Source organism: Gekko japonicus, unplaced genomic scaffold (genome assembly GCF_001447785.1).
Source record: "Gekko japonicus isolate JY-2015 unplaced genomic scaffold, Gekko_japonicus_V1.1 scaffold353, whole genome shotgun sequence".
NCBI classification, from domain to species: Eukaryota; Metazoa; Chordata; class Lepidosauria; order Squamata; family Gekkonidae; genus Gekko; species Gekko japonicus.
Genome location: NW_015160219.1, coordinates 224,137 through 240,517, shown reverse-complemented (window position 1 = coordinate 240,517; position 16,381 = coordinate 224,137). Strand labels below are relative to the sequence as shown.

Genomic DNA, 16,381 nt, shown 5'->3' with positions numbered 1-16,381 from the left:
GAGCGTCAGATATTCTACTCACCTATTTTGGCAAGGGAAGCCAGCAGTATCCAAAGAGTGACTTGGTAAGGGATATGCACGTATTCATAATCAACTGTGAAGATATGAAGTTTCTCATCTCGTCCCGATTCAGCGGCATCCACCGGGCCGGGCCCATAAGAAGCGGTAGAATTACCACGAGGCAGACCCGAAGATGCCGCAGCAAAAGAGCCCTCCTTGATGGAAGGGAACAGCAGCCAACTCAGAACATTCAGACACACAAGCACTCGAATTCCCATGCTGAGCAGAATAACTGTTTCAGCTTCTGTATGAAGCACATGCTGTACGCATGCGCTTAGAGCTTTATTTTCCTGCTGTTCAATCCCCGTTTTAGTCCTGGGTTCTTACGGATCTTGCAGGAGACTGATGGGGGTATCTGCTTTGGCAGTCCGTGCTCAGTTGCTTCCATTTCATGCTATGAAAACTGAACTCAATCTGAAAAAGAAGCCAGGTACTTGGCAAACTTCTACAATCTAAGCATGAACCAGTCTCTCACTCCGTTTGGAAGGAAAGAAATACAGCATCAGGCTCAACACCTTCTTCTTTTAGACTGTCCTCATGCAAAAGACTCACTCAGTTCCAAGGCTATCAAGCGACTTGTTCCACACCTCTATCTTCTGGACTTCTTCTTTGCTCCTGATTTACCTGAGTTGAGTTGTGACTTTGTAGTTTACTAGTACATATGTAAATATCAAGTACGGCAGAGGCATCTAGTGGCCACCAACAAGTGTTACAACTGAGTTTTACTTTGCTACTCTAGGAGATAAGCAGGTGCCATATAAAGTCTAACAAAATCATATTCCAGATTAAGGTTTCATGGGCTAGAGCCCCCTTCTTCAGATGCTATGAATGGATCTTCACTATGCTTTCATTTCATGGAGGAGATGAGTGTGTGTGTGTGGGGGGGGGAAACAAACAGCAGGGTCAAGGGGATATAGAATGCAAGAAGCACAAAGACAAAGCATCACCACATAAAAAGAAAAGAATAAAGGAGCCATCCACAAGTTAACCATGTGTAATGGGGCTGGGAGTCCCTGGTTTTGTTAGGTATAGCTGCCATAGTGATGCAGAAATTCCGAGTTCCAGCTCAGTCCTGGGCATGGGGACCTCTTAATGAAACCCAATCCAGCCCTTTCACACTGGAATCTCCCTTTGAGGGTCTTTTGTTGAATAACGGGGACTTTTGGAGCAGTAACAGAGTGTCCTGGGAGAATGGCACGTCCCCCTGCCAGTTTTTTTTCAGTACTGCAATTCCCATTCATTCTTTCACATGACAGAAGGCACTGTTGACATGTGATGGTACATATTGCATTGGAAGATGAGCAAGTGGATCAGCCCAAGATTGTATTGCCAGTCCTGAATAGTACTGCATGGGTATATGTGTGGACAAAGTTGGCGTCTTGCTTTGTCATAGGGTCTGGATTGCCTCATTGTTGTTAGGAAGCTGTTTTAGGTTAGGGGGACTGCTTTCATCAAGAAAAGACTCCCCCTCCCAAGGCCTGCAAGAGAGAAATATCCTCATGATGTGCTGAACTGGTTTGAGCTTGGAGCTGTAGGTGACAACCAGAGGTGCTGTGCTGGTATCAATCATTTTAGCTTCTAGGGAGAGCTCAGGCTTGATTCAATCTAGAACCCACTTTGTCTTTTTGGGCAGTCCACACTATCCATAAAACTATACTGCAACACGTTTCAAGTGAATCAACTTTCTTCCTGTCAGCTTTCTTCACTGTCCCATCTTCACACCCATCAGGGGTCGTTTCGTAGAAAAAGAGGTAGGGGAACTCATTAGCATAACTCATTAGCATATGCCACACCCCCTGACATCACCGGAAGTGTGCCATAAGGCCACACACCCCGCCCCCAACGGTCCCGGCCGCCGCCAGCCTTGCAGCTCCACTGCCGAGCCCCATGAGGGGCCCGGCGGTGGACCTGCAAGGCCGTCAGGAGTGCAAGGAAGCCCCACAAAGGCCCTCCCTGGCCCCAGGCAGGCAGGGGTGGGGAGAGGCAGGGAGGAAGCAACTTACCCTCCCTCTTCTCCTGCCTCCTCCTGGCTGAATGAGGGCCGGAAGCAGGGGCGGGGCTTCGTCATGTGCCCCGCCCCCATACCTCACCCGGGGGAACTGCGATCCCCTGCGATCCCCCCCGAAATGACCTCTGACACCCATACATAGTAATGGGGAGTACTATGGCTTGAATCATCTTGATCTTCGCCACCAGTGACACATCCTAAATCTTTTCCAGCTCCTTCATGGCTGCCCTCCCCAGTTTCAGTCTCCTTCTTATTTCTTTGTTCCAATCTCCATTTTGGTTGAGGATGGATCCAAGGACTAGAAAGCCTTTAACAGCTTCATCCCTCTTAGATCCAACATTATCAGTTCCTCTTATGGAGCTGTTTCACTTACCATTCTCTTTTCAGGAACATAACCACAGTGTTATAGCGGTTTGTATCACACTTTGGGGACAGGGGAACATCCTACCTGGAGTCCATGGGGACTTGAAATCACCAGCCCAGCCACTATCCCTTTGTGCGGGTTGCTTTATTCATCAGTCCACGCACTTGAACGTACGGCTAACTTCACCCACCTCAGGGTTAACTGTGTTTCATAGGAGAAGAGCCTCTGCATCCATCACTCTCAATAGAGCACCAGAGCACCCAGAAGCCTGTTGCTTGTGCAGTGGGGGGTGGGGGGTGGGGTGGAGCAACAGATTAGAGAGGCCAGTCGTTCAGAGGTCACATCCCTTCTCCCAAACAACCATCCACATTCACAACCTCGAAGAATGGTGCACGACTGCAGAGATTGTTTTTAATATTTCGTTTTATTTATTTTACTTCGTTTATACCCCCTCTTTCTCCCCAATGGAGACCCCAAAATAACTTACATAGTCCTGTTCAGGTTTATTCTCACAACAACCCTGTGAGGTAGGACTGGGTGAGTATGTGTATGACTGGCCTAAGATCACCCAGAAAGCTTCCATGGCAGACGGGGACTCGAACCTGGGTTTCCCAGATCCTGAGCCAACAAATCTGATAATGATAATTACATGCAAAGACATGTCACAGCACCACTCTATTAATCTCCTTGAACATTACCAAGCAATGCCTTTTAAAAATATATTCCTTTTGATGTAAATTATGACTAAATAAGCAAAAGATTGACAAATTTTTAAAAACTTATATGAACGTATGAAGCTGCTATATATTGACTATGACCACTGGTCCATCTAGTCCAATACTGTTATTGCCAACAGTCTGAGATCCTCTCCAGCTTTGTCACCCAGGGACTCAACCTACATACAAAGCATGTGCTTGGAAGTGCTGAGCTACTATCCCTCCCCCTGGAGAGTCCTCAGTTTAGGGAAGGTTTTTTTCCCTTTTCCTTTTCAAAAGACGTCTGCACTTCTTAATGTGGTGGTCTCCTGCTATCAAGCCCAGTAACTAGAGGGAGGAAAGTATGAAGGCTCTTATCCTCAGTTCTTTTAATGCGTTTCACTGGCATGTGATAGTGTAGTCTTTTCCAGAAATGCTTATTACCGGCAGGAGAGGTAGACATTTTCCAGGTAATCCTGGGCAAGATCCTGAGAGCTTTCTTCACTTTGCAAGGCAATGACTCTGGCTCCTGGCAAGGCATGAACTCAACCAGAATGAGCTTTGTTGTTGTGAATTCCAAAGCAGTTTTGACTGCTGCTTCAAGCTCAAACATGGCAGGTCCATTGACATAGCTTGGGCTTAAGATCACCACTGTCCGTCTGCTCCTTTTGACGGCATTCACGACGTCATCAGTGTACGCTAGGAAAAGAAATCATTATCACTAACATATTCTACTATTCATTCACTTCTTTCACTTATGGTTTGCCTTTCTCATTGAGTCTCAAGATGGATTAGACAAATATTATACAAAATAGCTCCTTCCATTTGAGTTCTTTTATACCCTGGCAATGGATGGTGAACAGCAGGGTCATGAGAAATCAGTATGCCTATTCCACACACAGAGAATGTTCTACGCCTGAAGGAAACAGTTTGAGATTAGGCTTGTGTAAGAGAAAAGGCAGTTCTGAATTTGCAGTTAGCAGAGAGAAGCAGTCTTGGGACTCCACCAGTACCCTGGGTATGAGGCTGTTCTGAAAGTCCTGTGACCTTGTCTGCTCCGTTCCTTCTTCCTGCTACATGTCATAATGTGTATAATTATAACATTTCCAGACACTACAAATCTTCTATATCTCTTCTAAAGAACACTGAGTCTATGAAGCAGTCATGGAAACTTCAGCTACACAGGGGAAGGGATGAAGCACCATCACACCATCTCTTTAGGGATGTACACCCACCTCAGAAGCAGGATGCATTCAAATGACAAAAGGCAGGAACTGGCTTTTTATGTATGAATCCTAGCTAAAGACCCACCAAGTGAGACTCATATTGATTCTAATCCTTTCCCTAACCTCACCCACGTTTCCTATGGTTGTCCACTTCCCACGGTTCCATCTGTTTTCAAGACTACTCTTATTGGCACTGCAGGGCACAGTGTTGGGCTTGATCTCCCAAGCCCATCCTGTCTTCTCTCCCCCTAGAACCAAACACTGTCTTCAGGGCTTGAGAAGGACCCAACCTAAAGCCTACATTCATCATCACTGCTTTCTCGCCTCCTTCCTGATCCAACCCCTGAGATGTTTGTTTGGAAAGGAAGGAAGCATTCAAAACACAGCCCTCTTCCCCCAGGCAGCTCTGGTGCTGCTTCCGGAAGGCAGGATGAATTGTGCCTCTCCTCCCACGGAGTAGTTGAAGGGAGTCAGGGACAGAGACATTGGGCGACTCTGCATCTGGCATTCGCGCCACATTTCCTCAACACTAAGGAAAAGGTGCAGCTCAAAACCACATTCAAATACCCTGGGCCAACACCATACTGACTGCAAAGTCACCCCTGAATGGCCATAAAATGGCCATAAATCTATGCAGAAGGTTCCATAAAATCTGATGATCAAAGAAAATGAAAGCAGCATGCAACGCAGAGGGGGATTTCTGTTCCAAACTGGGGTTGTTAAAACAACAGAGGGGAAAGTCAATGCAAAATCGCCCATTGCTGAAGAAAGGAAGCTCAATTGGTGCGTTTCCAGAACCAGCTGCTCTCTGGCCAGCCACCTAACCTAGCTTTCAGGGATTTCCCTTGACCACAATGTTGCTGCAGTGTGCCTTTTACCTGGGATGCTCGAAAGGGGTGTGTTCGCCTCTTGAGAGGATGGGTGCGAACACACCCTTTTCAAGCATCCCAGGTAAAAGCATTAAAACTACTGCCTTACCTTTAAAAAGGTACATAAGAACATAAGAACATAAGAGATGCCAATGTTGGATCAGGCCAAAGGCCCATCCAGTCCAACACTCTGTATCCCACAGTGGCCAGAAATACCAGTGCCATCAGGAGGTCCACCAGTGGGGCCAGGACATTAGAAGCCCTCCCACTGTTGACCCCCCCCAAGCACCAAGATGACAGAGCATCACTTGCCCCAGAGTCCCTATCTATACCTTGTGGCTAATAGCCACTGATGGACCTCTGCTCCATATGCTTATCTAATTCCCTTTTGAAGCCGTCCATGCTTGTAGCTGCCACCACTTCCTGTGGCAGTGAATTCCAAGTGTTAATCACTCTTTGGGTGAAGAAGTACTTCCTTTTATCCGTTCTAACCCGACCGCTCAGCAATTTCATGGAGTGCCCACGGGTTCTTGTATTGTGAGAAAGGGAGAAAAGTACCTCTTTCTCTACCTGCTCTTTCCCATGCATAATCTTATAAACCTCAATCATGTCACCCCTCAGTCGTCGTTTCTCCAAGCTAAAGAGCCCTAAGCGCCTTAACCGTTCCTCATAGGGAAAGTGTTCCAACCCTTTTATCATTCGAGTTGCTCTTTTCTGCACTTTTTCCAAAGCTATAATATCCTTTTTAAGGTGTGGTGACCAGAATTGCACACAGTATTCCAGATGAGGTCGCACCATTGATTTATATAGCGGCATTATGATATTGGCTGATCTGTTTACAATACCCTTCCTAATAATCCCCAGCATAGCATTGGCCTTCTTTATTGCAGTCACACACTGTCTCGACATTTTCAGTGAGTTATCTACTACAACTCCAAGATCTCTCTCTTGATCTGTCTCTGCCAGTTCAGACCCCATCAACGTGTATTTATAGTTAGGATTTTTGGCTCCAATGTGCATCACCTTGCACTTGGCCACATTGAACCCCATTTGCCATGTTGACGCCCACTCGCCCAACTTTGACAGATCCCTTTGGAGTGCCTCACAATCCTCACTGGTTTTCACCACCCTGAACAACTTCGTATCATCCGCAAATTTAGCCACTTCACTGCTTACTCCCAACTCCAAATCATTAATGAACAAGTTAAAAAGCAGTGGACCAAGTACTGATCCCTGTGGTACCCCACTGCTTACACCCCTCCACTGGGAGAACTGCCCATTTATACTCACTCTCTGTTTTCTATTAATTAGCCAGTTTTTGATCCATAAAAGGACTTGTCCTTTTATCCCATGATTTTTGAGCTTGCTTAGGAGCCTTTGATGAGGAACTTTATCAAAAGCTTTCTGGAAGTCAAGGTAAACAATATCTATTGGATCCCCCTTGTCCACATGTTTGTTCACCCCCTCAAAGAACATTAACAGGTTAGTGAGACAAGATCTTCCCTTACAGAACCCATGCTGAGTCTGCCTCAATAGTTTGTGTTCATCAATGTGCCTATTAATTCCTTCCTTAACAACAGTTTCCACCAACTTATCAGGTATCGATGTCAGACCGACTGGCCTGTAATTTCCCAAATCTCCTCTGGAACCGTTTTTAAAGATGGGAGTGACATTAGCTACCTTCCAGTCCTCAGGAATGGAGGCTGATTTTAAGGAGAGATTACATATTTTTGTCAGGAGATCCACAAGTTCACAATTGAGTTCTTTCAGAACTCTTGGATGTATGCCATCTGGGCCTGGTGATTTATCAGTTTTTAAGTTGTTTATCAGTTTTAGGACCTCCTCTCTCGTCACCTCAATCTGACTGTCCGAAGACGTTTCCGTGGTCATGTGGCCAGCATGACTAAACACCAAGGCGCACGGAACGCTGTTACCTTCCCACCGAAGTGGTACCTATTTATCTACTTGCAATTTCTTGCTTTCGAACTGCTAGGTTGGCAGGAGCTGGAACTAGAGACGGGAGCTCACTCCATCATGTGGCAACCCGGGTCTCGAACTGCTGAACTACTGACCTTCCACAGCCTGCAGTTCAGCATCTTAACCACTTGAGCCACCACAGCCTTACCTTTAAGCATGATTTAATACAAGGACAAACCATACAGTGGTAAGACTAAATCCATCAGTAAACCGCTGGCGAATACACCAGTATTTTTGAGACAGAAAGTGGTAACAGGAAAAAAAGCCTGGAATCCTAAAATTAGCCAATCTCACCAGTGGGATTTCTATGATTAGCACCTCTAAATTAAAATATTTTTTTTAAAGAATGTAGCTACTATTTAGCTATATAAGGTGTTACCTCCTCCTGGAAGGATGTCCCGTTCAATGAAACACAGCTTATATCCATATTTGTTTTCTAAAATCTGAGGAAGAACCTCCAAGGCAAACTGTTCCTCACTCAGAGACATTGGATCTGATTCAGGAAAGTCTGGCTTTGCATAGGACACAAATGCATCAAATTCTTTGTTATCTAGAATGAAATCAGAAAAATAAAACTTGCATGATGAAGGGGCACATATCCTGTAAAGAAAAGGAAATAACAATGTCCCAAGACTGCAGGGGAATTGCAGTGGCGGGAGATGAAGTAGCCTTGCTTTAATTCCCACCCCCCTTTAAAATACGCAAGCACTAGAGCAGTGGCAGGAGAAGTACTAAAGGGACATGAAAAGGTAGCTGAAAGAACGTTCCCCCACCCCCAGTGAGATGCTTCTGTTACAAATCTCCCTCCAGCAATGACCTTATTAAAAGCTGTAGATCAACAGGAGAGAATCTCCTTTGCAGGGCTTTTTTGGTAGAAAAAGTCCAGCAGGAACTCATTAGCATAATAGGCCACACCCAGCAGCAGAAACTCATTAGCATATTAGGCCATACCCCTGATTGCACCACTCATTAGCATATTAGGCCACATTCCCATGTTACCAGAAGTGTGGTCATCCAGCTTTTGCTTCTTATTCTGTTTACCCAGGGCTTTTTTTTTGTAGCAGGAACTCCTTTGCATGTTAGGCCACACACCCCTAATGTAGCCAGTTCTAATTAGTTTCTACTGCTGGGTGTGGCCTGCTATGCAAATGAGTTCCTGCTGGGCGTGGCCAACTTGGGAGCCAGCCGGAACTCCGTTCCTGTGCGTTCCTGCCTAAAAATAGCCCTGCTCCTTTGCATGCAGAAGACCCCCGATTTGATCCCTCCTGGCATCTGCAGCTAGAATGATCACATAGCAGGTGATGTGAAAGACCTCCGCCTGATATGTTGGAGAGCTGCCATCAGTCAGAATAGACAATACTGATCATGATAGAAGGACATGGTAGCTTCATGTGTTCAAGATAAAACAAGACACTGGGGAATCCCTGAAGCTCCCACAAGTTTATATTATATTATTTATTTATTTATTATTTTGATTTATAGGCCGCCCTCCCCGTTTTTTTAAAGCCCGGGGGGGGGGGCTGAACTAGATTAGATAACTGGAGCTGAGAACTGGATATTTTAAACTCCCCCCCCCTGTGTTGTTTACCCCCATCCTGAATGGCCCAGCTGCTATTTGCCCTGTATGGACAAATGTGGCAGAGAAAATGCAGCCTCAGAAAGGGAGGGGGAGGAGGATTTAGACTGGAACAACAACATGAGGAAAGGATTGAACACTTCCTATGTCAGACTTCTTCCTCAGTCTGATCTCCCTCCATGCAACTGCTCTGAACTTAAAACAGCAACAACAAAAAAGGTTGAACCAGTTATGTATTTCCTGGTCTCTTTGGCCCACAGTGACGTTGTTGTATCACTCTCTCTCTCAGACATCTATTTGTAGCCAGGGGTGGATAACACTGGGATATCATATAGAATAGTGACAGAATCAATAGTGCTTTTTTTAAATACTCAAGATATGTGCTGTTGGTTGGTTGGTTGGTTGGTTGGTTGGTTGGTTGGTTGGTTGGTTGGTTGGTTGCCCAGACACATAGAGTAGGCCGAGGAACAGCAACATCCCAAGACTGACCAGTGGGTTGGCTGAGCAGGGATTTTAATCCAGGTCTCCCCAGGGACCCAGTCCTGGTCAAATGCCCAGTCCACAACACGTGGACAGATAATGTCTGCATCCTTCACAAGTAAAGCACTACACACCAAACATCATCTCTCAGACATTTATAGCAGCTCTCAAAATAGGTTTTCCAAATCCTATCACAAACTAATAGATCTTTAAAATAAAACAAGAGTCCAGTGGTACTTTAAAAACTAACAAAATTTATCTAGTCTTGAAGGTGCCACCAGACTCCTGCTTTATTCTGCTACTATAGACCAATATGACTACCCATCTGGAATTATCATATTTCTTCATATCACCACTAGAGGCCACTATAATACAAGAGGCGTATAACAGCAGAGCTTAATTGCTACCTTAGAACAAGAGAGATGTATCTTTTGTGTTGTCCAAAAACAACAAAACTGGGGCCAAAATCAGTCCAATAATACACTCATAAACATTAGTTATGTATGCTAATACAATTTCTTTTATACTTAATTATAGTATCTAAGTATACAATATATTCATAAGGTATACCACCTAATCAAACAATATCTGAATGTTATACAATAACACAGTAATACAGCTGAATATCAATTGCTGCCAACAGCCAGAAAATACTAGTGGCATTCCAAAACATGTGCTGTTAACAGTCAAAAGAATGTAGAGCTTTCAAAAGAATGTAGAGCTTGACAAAGCAGCCGGCTTATGCTTGGTTTCGTCTCTTAACTTCCTCAGAAGCAACTTAACTGGTATTGTGTACAAGTATTCTTTATGTTGCAATGTTATTTTACTGGTTTCTAAAGACTCCTCTCAAGAGTTGCTACATTTAATATAGGGACTAGCCCTTATTTTCTTAGACAATATCTCATGTGGGACCTGTCCTTGATAGACTAAGCTTCGAAGCCAAAAAGGTCTTTTGTGTTGTCACCATCTCTTCCACCTCCAAGAATTGCAATATCCTTTCAGCCTCTTCTGGCATTGGTGCTTCTCTGCTCAAACTTAGCTAGCAACCCATAACGTCTCTACGCTTTCCTTCAGGAACAAAACATCCAGGGACAACAGTCATCTCCATCACCACCAAGCCTTCAGTTCTCAGGGGGACTTAGAGAACAGTGAGCACAGAACCCATCTGGGAATCTGCTGCTGCCCATTAGATCTATTATATTGCTAGGGTAACAACTACGCTGATTATTTATTTTATCAACAAGATTTATACCCTGCGTTTCTGCCTTCATCAAAGCCATCAAAGTGGCCAATACACCAAAACCCCAACAAAATAAAATCACATTTAAAAACCATTAAAACCAACAACAATAAACATATTAAAACCAAAGCTAAAATACACAAACAAAAACATAAAAATAACAATTAAAACATCAGGCAGGAAGGAGGATTCAGAATGCCAAATGAAGTCTTCATCAGTTGGTGGAAGACAGCAACAGAGGGGGACAGATAAGTATCTCTGAGGGTCTTCCACAAAGCAAACATGTTTCCAGTTGCATACTGAATATACCATTACTACTATAAGAGATTGATTTTAATGGTTAGCTAAGCATACTGTTTTCCTGTAATCAATCTGTGGATACTTAAATCTACAAACTGAAGCCATGAGCAAACAAGATCGAACTTTCTACAAATCCTGGGGAAAGCCTCAAGTTTGCAGGAAAAAATTACATTTAAAAAAAAATTGGGGAGTTAAACCAAAAATAATAGAAACAAGCACCTGTAGCTTTAAGAAATGAATGCATTCAGTCGCCACTGCTAGGTAACCACAGTGGAGGCAGCAGGGGACGGGAGAAGGGCCCTTTCTAGGGGTTGTTTTGACCTTTAAGGGGAGACTCATTGGTGCCATTTCCATCCGTAACCATTGACTTACTTGCTGTCTCCTGACTTGCATAACTCACCCAGGCCGGTTGCTTGCTACTGCTCAGCAGCACCCACTCCATGAAAGCCAGTGTGAGCCAGTGTGGTATAGTGGTTAGAGATTTGGACTAGGATCTGGGAGACCCAGGTTTGAATCTCTATTCTGCATGGAAGCTCACTGAATGACCTTGAGCCAATTATACATTCTCCGCCTAATATACCTCACAGGTTTGTTGTGAGGATAAAATGGAGGAGCAGTGAATGCTACTAGGTGCTTTAGGTCCCCACTGGGGGAAGAGTTGAGGTATAAATGAAGTAAATAATAAATATAGCTGAAGATGGGGGAGTCAGATAAAAAGCTGGTGGGTGGGTGGGTCAGTAGGAAGGAGAGAAGGATGCATAAATAGGGTTGCCAAGTGCGATCTTCGCCGCAGCGGGGGATTCCCGGCTGGTGGCTGGAGCTTGCGCGCGCGCCACATCCTCGTCACTCGGAAGTGACCCGGGCACGCTGGGGGCAGGGCCACGACCATCCGAGGGAAAAACATAGAGTTTTCCCTTGGATGACCGTGGCCCCGCCCCCAGCATGCCCGGCGTAGTCGCGTCACTTCCGGGTGACGTGCACGTTGGGGTGGGGTTCCCCCGGGGCCCGATCCGGCGGCGGCAGGGAACGGGCCTCTGGGGCGGGGGTTTCCCCACCCCCCAGGGGGACTTGGCAAGCCTATGCATGAAGCAGTGCAGATACGGGGGCTGCCAGGAGAAGGAAAGAGAAAATAGCATGCAGAGAAAGATATAGGGTAAAGAGCAACTCCCCCCCCCCCAACACTGCACAGAGTTTTTCCTGAAAGAGGCTGCCAGGGGAAGTAAAGGATGGAAAGTGGAACACAGGAGGTGGGGGAGATAAAGGTAGGTTGGCTGGAAAAGAGAGAAGGAAGCAGGGGAAAGTGGCTATAGGAGCTTTCAAGGAGGGGAAAGAGGAAAAGTGCATGCAGTAAGATGTCCTCTGCGGATTATTGCAGCTCCCCTGCTAGTATCATCTAATTCTGGATGTACTGATTGAAAACTGGGTCTGATTGGGACCACCATCAACTTAATCTACTTAAAACAATTTTTTTAAAAATAGGAAACATTATAATTACACAGCCACGTTAACAGGAATTGTATTTATTAGAACAGGTCTACTAAAGGCAAAGTTATATGTCACATGCATGTACCAAAATACCAATGTCCATTTGGAAAAGCAGTTTCAGAAAGGTGCCTGTCTTTTACTGCCCACTCCCATCTGAAGAACTCTAAACATATCCCCCTAAACACACACACACACACACACACACACACACTACAACTGAAGCCACATGGTTTGGGAAAGAAACCGGAGGGTTTAGTACCCCTTCCATCTCCAATTAATGTTCTTTTTGAATGAGCTTTTCCTTAGAATAATAGAATGGCACAACTTTTTTATGCACATTTTATTGCAGAATTTCTTTTGGCTCACAGGTAAAAAGACTACTCTTAAAATAACCAAGACCAGGGCTCTAGTCGGGGGGGAGCTCTCAGGTACGGAGCTCCGGAAGAGAACCTCTAGGGGGCGGGGCGGTCACGTGGTGAAGCCCCGCCCCCTTCTTTACCCCGCCCTCTGCTTCGATCCTCATTCCGTTTGGGAATGAGGATGAAGCAGGAGGGTAAGTAGCCGGGCCTTCTGACACACTTCCGGTGATGTCAGGGGGTGTGGCCTTCTGTCACTTCCGGTGATGTCAGGGGGCGTGGCATATGCAAATAAGTTATGCTAATGAGTTATGCTAATGAGCTCCGGCAGCTCTTTTTCTACAACAAGACCCCTGACCAAGACAATTGATAAAACGTCACAAAACATAAAATGTGATAGTTCTGAAGTTCTTACCACCCACAGTTTCGTCTTTGGCCAGGTAATTTCGGCACAGCAGCACCATTTCGATCCAGTGTTGGTAAGCAAGCACACCTCCCAAAAGCAGTCCAAACAGAGCAGTAATGGCACCACACAGAGTGAGCAGGAGCGGGACTAAAGAGGGGGGGAGGGGGGGAAAGGAGCACTTTTCAGCAGCTCTAAAAGAACGGCAAGAAGAGCTGTGAGAAACTAAGGCATGGAGTTGGGAGATGCCCGTTTAAAACATGTATTGCATGATTTACAAAATGTGTCCCCTGCCTTTCTGCCCTCATGCAGGCCACCAGGGCAGCTAACAGGTTAAAACCATAATAAACACACGTCTTATAAATAGTGTTGCCAGCTCTGGGTTCAGAAATATTTGGAGATTGGGGGGGGGGGGGCGGGGGGGGGGGGGGGTTTGGGAAAGGGAGTCCACTCTCCAAAGCAGCCATTTTCTCCAGGGGAAACTGATCTTGGTCATATGGAGATCAACTGTAAAACCAGGAGGTCGCCATCTGGATGTTGGCAACCCTACTCATATACTGTTATGTCCGCTGACCGGCACCAGTGGCCAGCGAATACCCCTGAGCTTGACTCTGTAAGAACAATGGGGACTAGGCTACTAGTCTCTCCACTGGGGAACCAATAGGACGGTGGCGGGAGATTTAAACCCACCAACGGGACCTAGGGGAGTGTCCCCAGGTGTGTATATAGTTGGCCAGCCGGCCAGTAGTCTTTGTTGTGTACCAGTAAACCATGCTGATCACTACATCCGTATTAGTGGTTTCTGCATGCGTCTAACCCACTACACTTCATATACACACAAAAACACATACTACAACAATTAAAACCAAATTAAAATACACCCACAAAACATAAAAACAACTATTAAAACAGATGATAGGAAAGAGACATCACTCAGCATCACCAGATGAAACAAAAAAGTCTTCACCCACTGGCAGAAGACAACAGAAGGGGACTGGCGCATCTCTCTGGGGAGACAGTTCCAGAGTTTTGGTGCCATGACCGCAAAGGCCCTCTCCTGCATTGCCACTCACCTAATTTCAGAAGGCAGGGGCACTTAAAGCAAGGCTGCAGAAGATGACCATATAGGGTTGCCAGTCCCCAGGTTCCAGTGGGGTTTTCCTCTGCTTTTGAGGGCTTCTGCCAACTGCCGGCGAGCTGGCTGGCTGGGGAAGCCCCACCCCCGAACAGCCATGTCTGGGCGTGATGTCGCAAAATGATGACATCACCCAGAAGTGACATCATCACATTGGGGATGTCACGCACGACACTCTGGTTTCAGGGCAAAACTCTATGGCAAATTTGGCCTAAAAACATTGAGTTTTGCCCTTAAACCAAAGGGTCGCAGTGTGATGCCAACACAATGGTGTCACTTCTAGGTGATGTTATCACATTGGTGACATCCCGGAACGGCTCCCAAATCCCTCCGCCAGTGCAGCGAGGGTATCTGGCAACTCTATGACCATGATCTATGATTCATAAGAGAATGAGAGGTCCTTCAGGTATGCTGGTCCCAATCCATACATGGCTTTAAAAGTCAACAACAGGATCTTGGATTGGCCTGGAAACAGATGGTGAGTCAGTGCGGATGGGCCAAGACTGAAATGATGCAATCCTTATGAGCGACTCCACACATCGTCCAGGCTGCAACTTTTCGTACCTACTGAAGTTTCCAAACACTTTTCAAGGGCAGTCCTACATACAGTGCTATCCTACCAACAACAACCCTGTAAGGTAGGCTAAGATGCAAATATGACATGCCCAAAGTCATCTAGTGAATTTCCATGGCAGAGTGGAGATCCAAATCTGGGCCTCCCAGATCCCAGACCAACACTTTGATCATTTTGTCATGATTTATGTTGTGGTTGGGAGGAGAATGACGCCTTCTTTCTTCCCTCTTTGGTAATTAGAAAACTGAATTTTCTTGAAGGCTATCAGATGAGCAGTGTCATCCCAAATGTGACCAATAGTATGGAAGGTTATTTGCCAGTGATACCTGGTTTCTTTCTCCTCTTCAGTCTGAATTGCCCCACCGATTCCCCAACAGAGTTTTTAGCCAGGCAGACGAAGACGGTGCGTAAATCCTTTTTAGTCACTTCCTCCAGCCTGAAGGTGTCAACAAAGGTTTCATCTCCTAGTTCATTTGGGAAAAACCTGAACAGAATAAAAAGCAGGGTTGACAAGGAAAATGGCCACTGTGACAGTTGCCAGGAAAGAGGGAACTGACTCCTCCTCCTTGCGCTTTTCCTTATTAAAAAATACTTCATCTCAGCTGCTTTAAACTCTATTAATCACATGGTGAATTTGTCCCGCGGGAGGGACAGCTTGCCTGCAGATTAAAGCTGCGCGATCATACCTGAACATCTGAGAAACATCGCACTCCAATATCTAACCCGCAGCTTCGGCCCGAAGACGCGGATTTAAAAGCTACCAGGAACCATGTACTAGTTTCCCGATAATGCGCGGCGCGTGCGGGCGTCTGATCAGGAAGCGGTGGTAGCCCGTCGCAGCCAGCGCCTGTCGGCATCCCACGCATGCGCACAAACGCCTCGCTGCTGTGTTGCTTAACGTGGTGTGATCGGCTGCCAGAGGCTTGGGCATGGAGCCGCGCATCTTTTTTGCTCCGGCTCAAAAAGCCTCCCGTCCCCTGCGAATTATCCCGCTCGTGTGACCGGGGCCTAAGCAAGTGGGGCAGGGGCATTTTAAACCAGGGTAATTGCATGGGGAAGAGTACTGCAGCCCCAATTCACATCAAGGTGTACCCCCCCCCCCAAACATTACACTGTGATGAGCAGGAGCCTCAGTCAATCACTTTCAGAAAGTGGAAAGTGGAATGGAATGTTGAAAAGGGGAAAAAAAGAGGAATTTGGTGGTTTAAACACTGTGGGAGAAGAGGTCAGGCTGAGCATCCATTAGGGACTCTGGGTATTTTGAAGATAGGTAGGGTTTGAGTGCTGTTCCTGTCAAAAACAACTGAAAGTTATACATCTGCATTGTTTGTTTGTTTGTTTTTTGTGTTTTTATTGAATCATTTATGATTATGATTGAATCATTTATGATCAGAGGTCATTTCCGGCAGGAGCGCACAGAAGCGGAGCTCCGGCAGTAAAGAGCCCAGGGGGCGGGCACATGCAACAAGCCCCACCCCCCCGCTCCCAGCAGCCCACAGTCACAGCAAGAAGCAGCCAGGTAAGTTGCAGAGCCCCCACCCTGGCCCCCCGGTCCAAAACAGTCCAGTGGCACCTTTAAGGCCAAGCTTTATTCAGGTACAAGCTCTCCCTCCTCTGCGAGGACAGATCTGCA

The 16,381-nt window shown here is 46.0% G+C and overlaps 2 protein-coding genes across 2 annotated transcripts in view; both read right to left on the bottom strand.

Moving 5' to 3' along the window:
• SLC9A4 (solute carrier family 9, subfamily A (NHE4, cation proton antiporter 4), member 4) overlaps positions 1-278 on the bottom strand; it is a 39,536-nt gene extending 39,258 nt beyond the window's left edge. Inside the window, exon 1 of the mRNA XM_015410910.1 lies at positions 23-278. Coding sequence (XP_015266396.1) covers positions 23-278 — 256 coding nt within the window. The remainder of the gene's footprint in view (positions 1-22) is intronic.
• Positions 279-3,440: 3,162 nt separating this feature from the next.
• The window catches only part of IL18RAP (interleukin 18 receptor accessory protein), a 15,391-nt gene continuing 2,450 nt past the window's right edge, over positions 3,441-16,381 (bottom strand). The window contains exons 3-5 of the mRNA XM_015410900.1: positions 15,075-15,232; positions 7,579-7,749; positions 3,441-3,826 (exon numbers count right to left, since the gene is read on the bottom strand). Of these exons, the coding sequence (XP_015266386.1) occupies positions 3,441-3,826; positions 7,579-7,749; positions 15,075-15,232 (715 nt within the window). The remainder of the gene's footprint in view (positions 3,827-7,578; positions 7,750-15,074; positions 15,233-16,381) is intronic.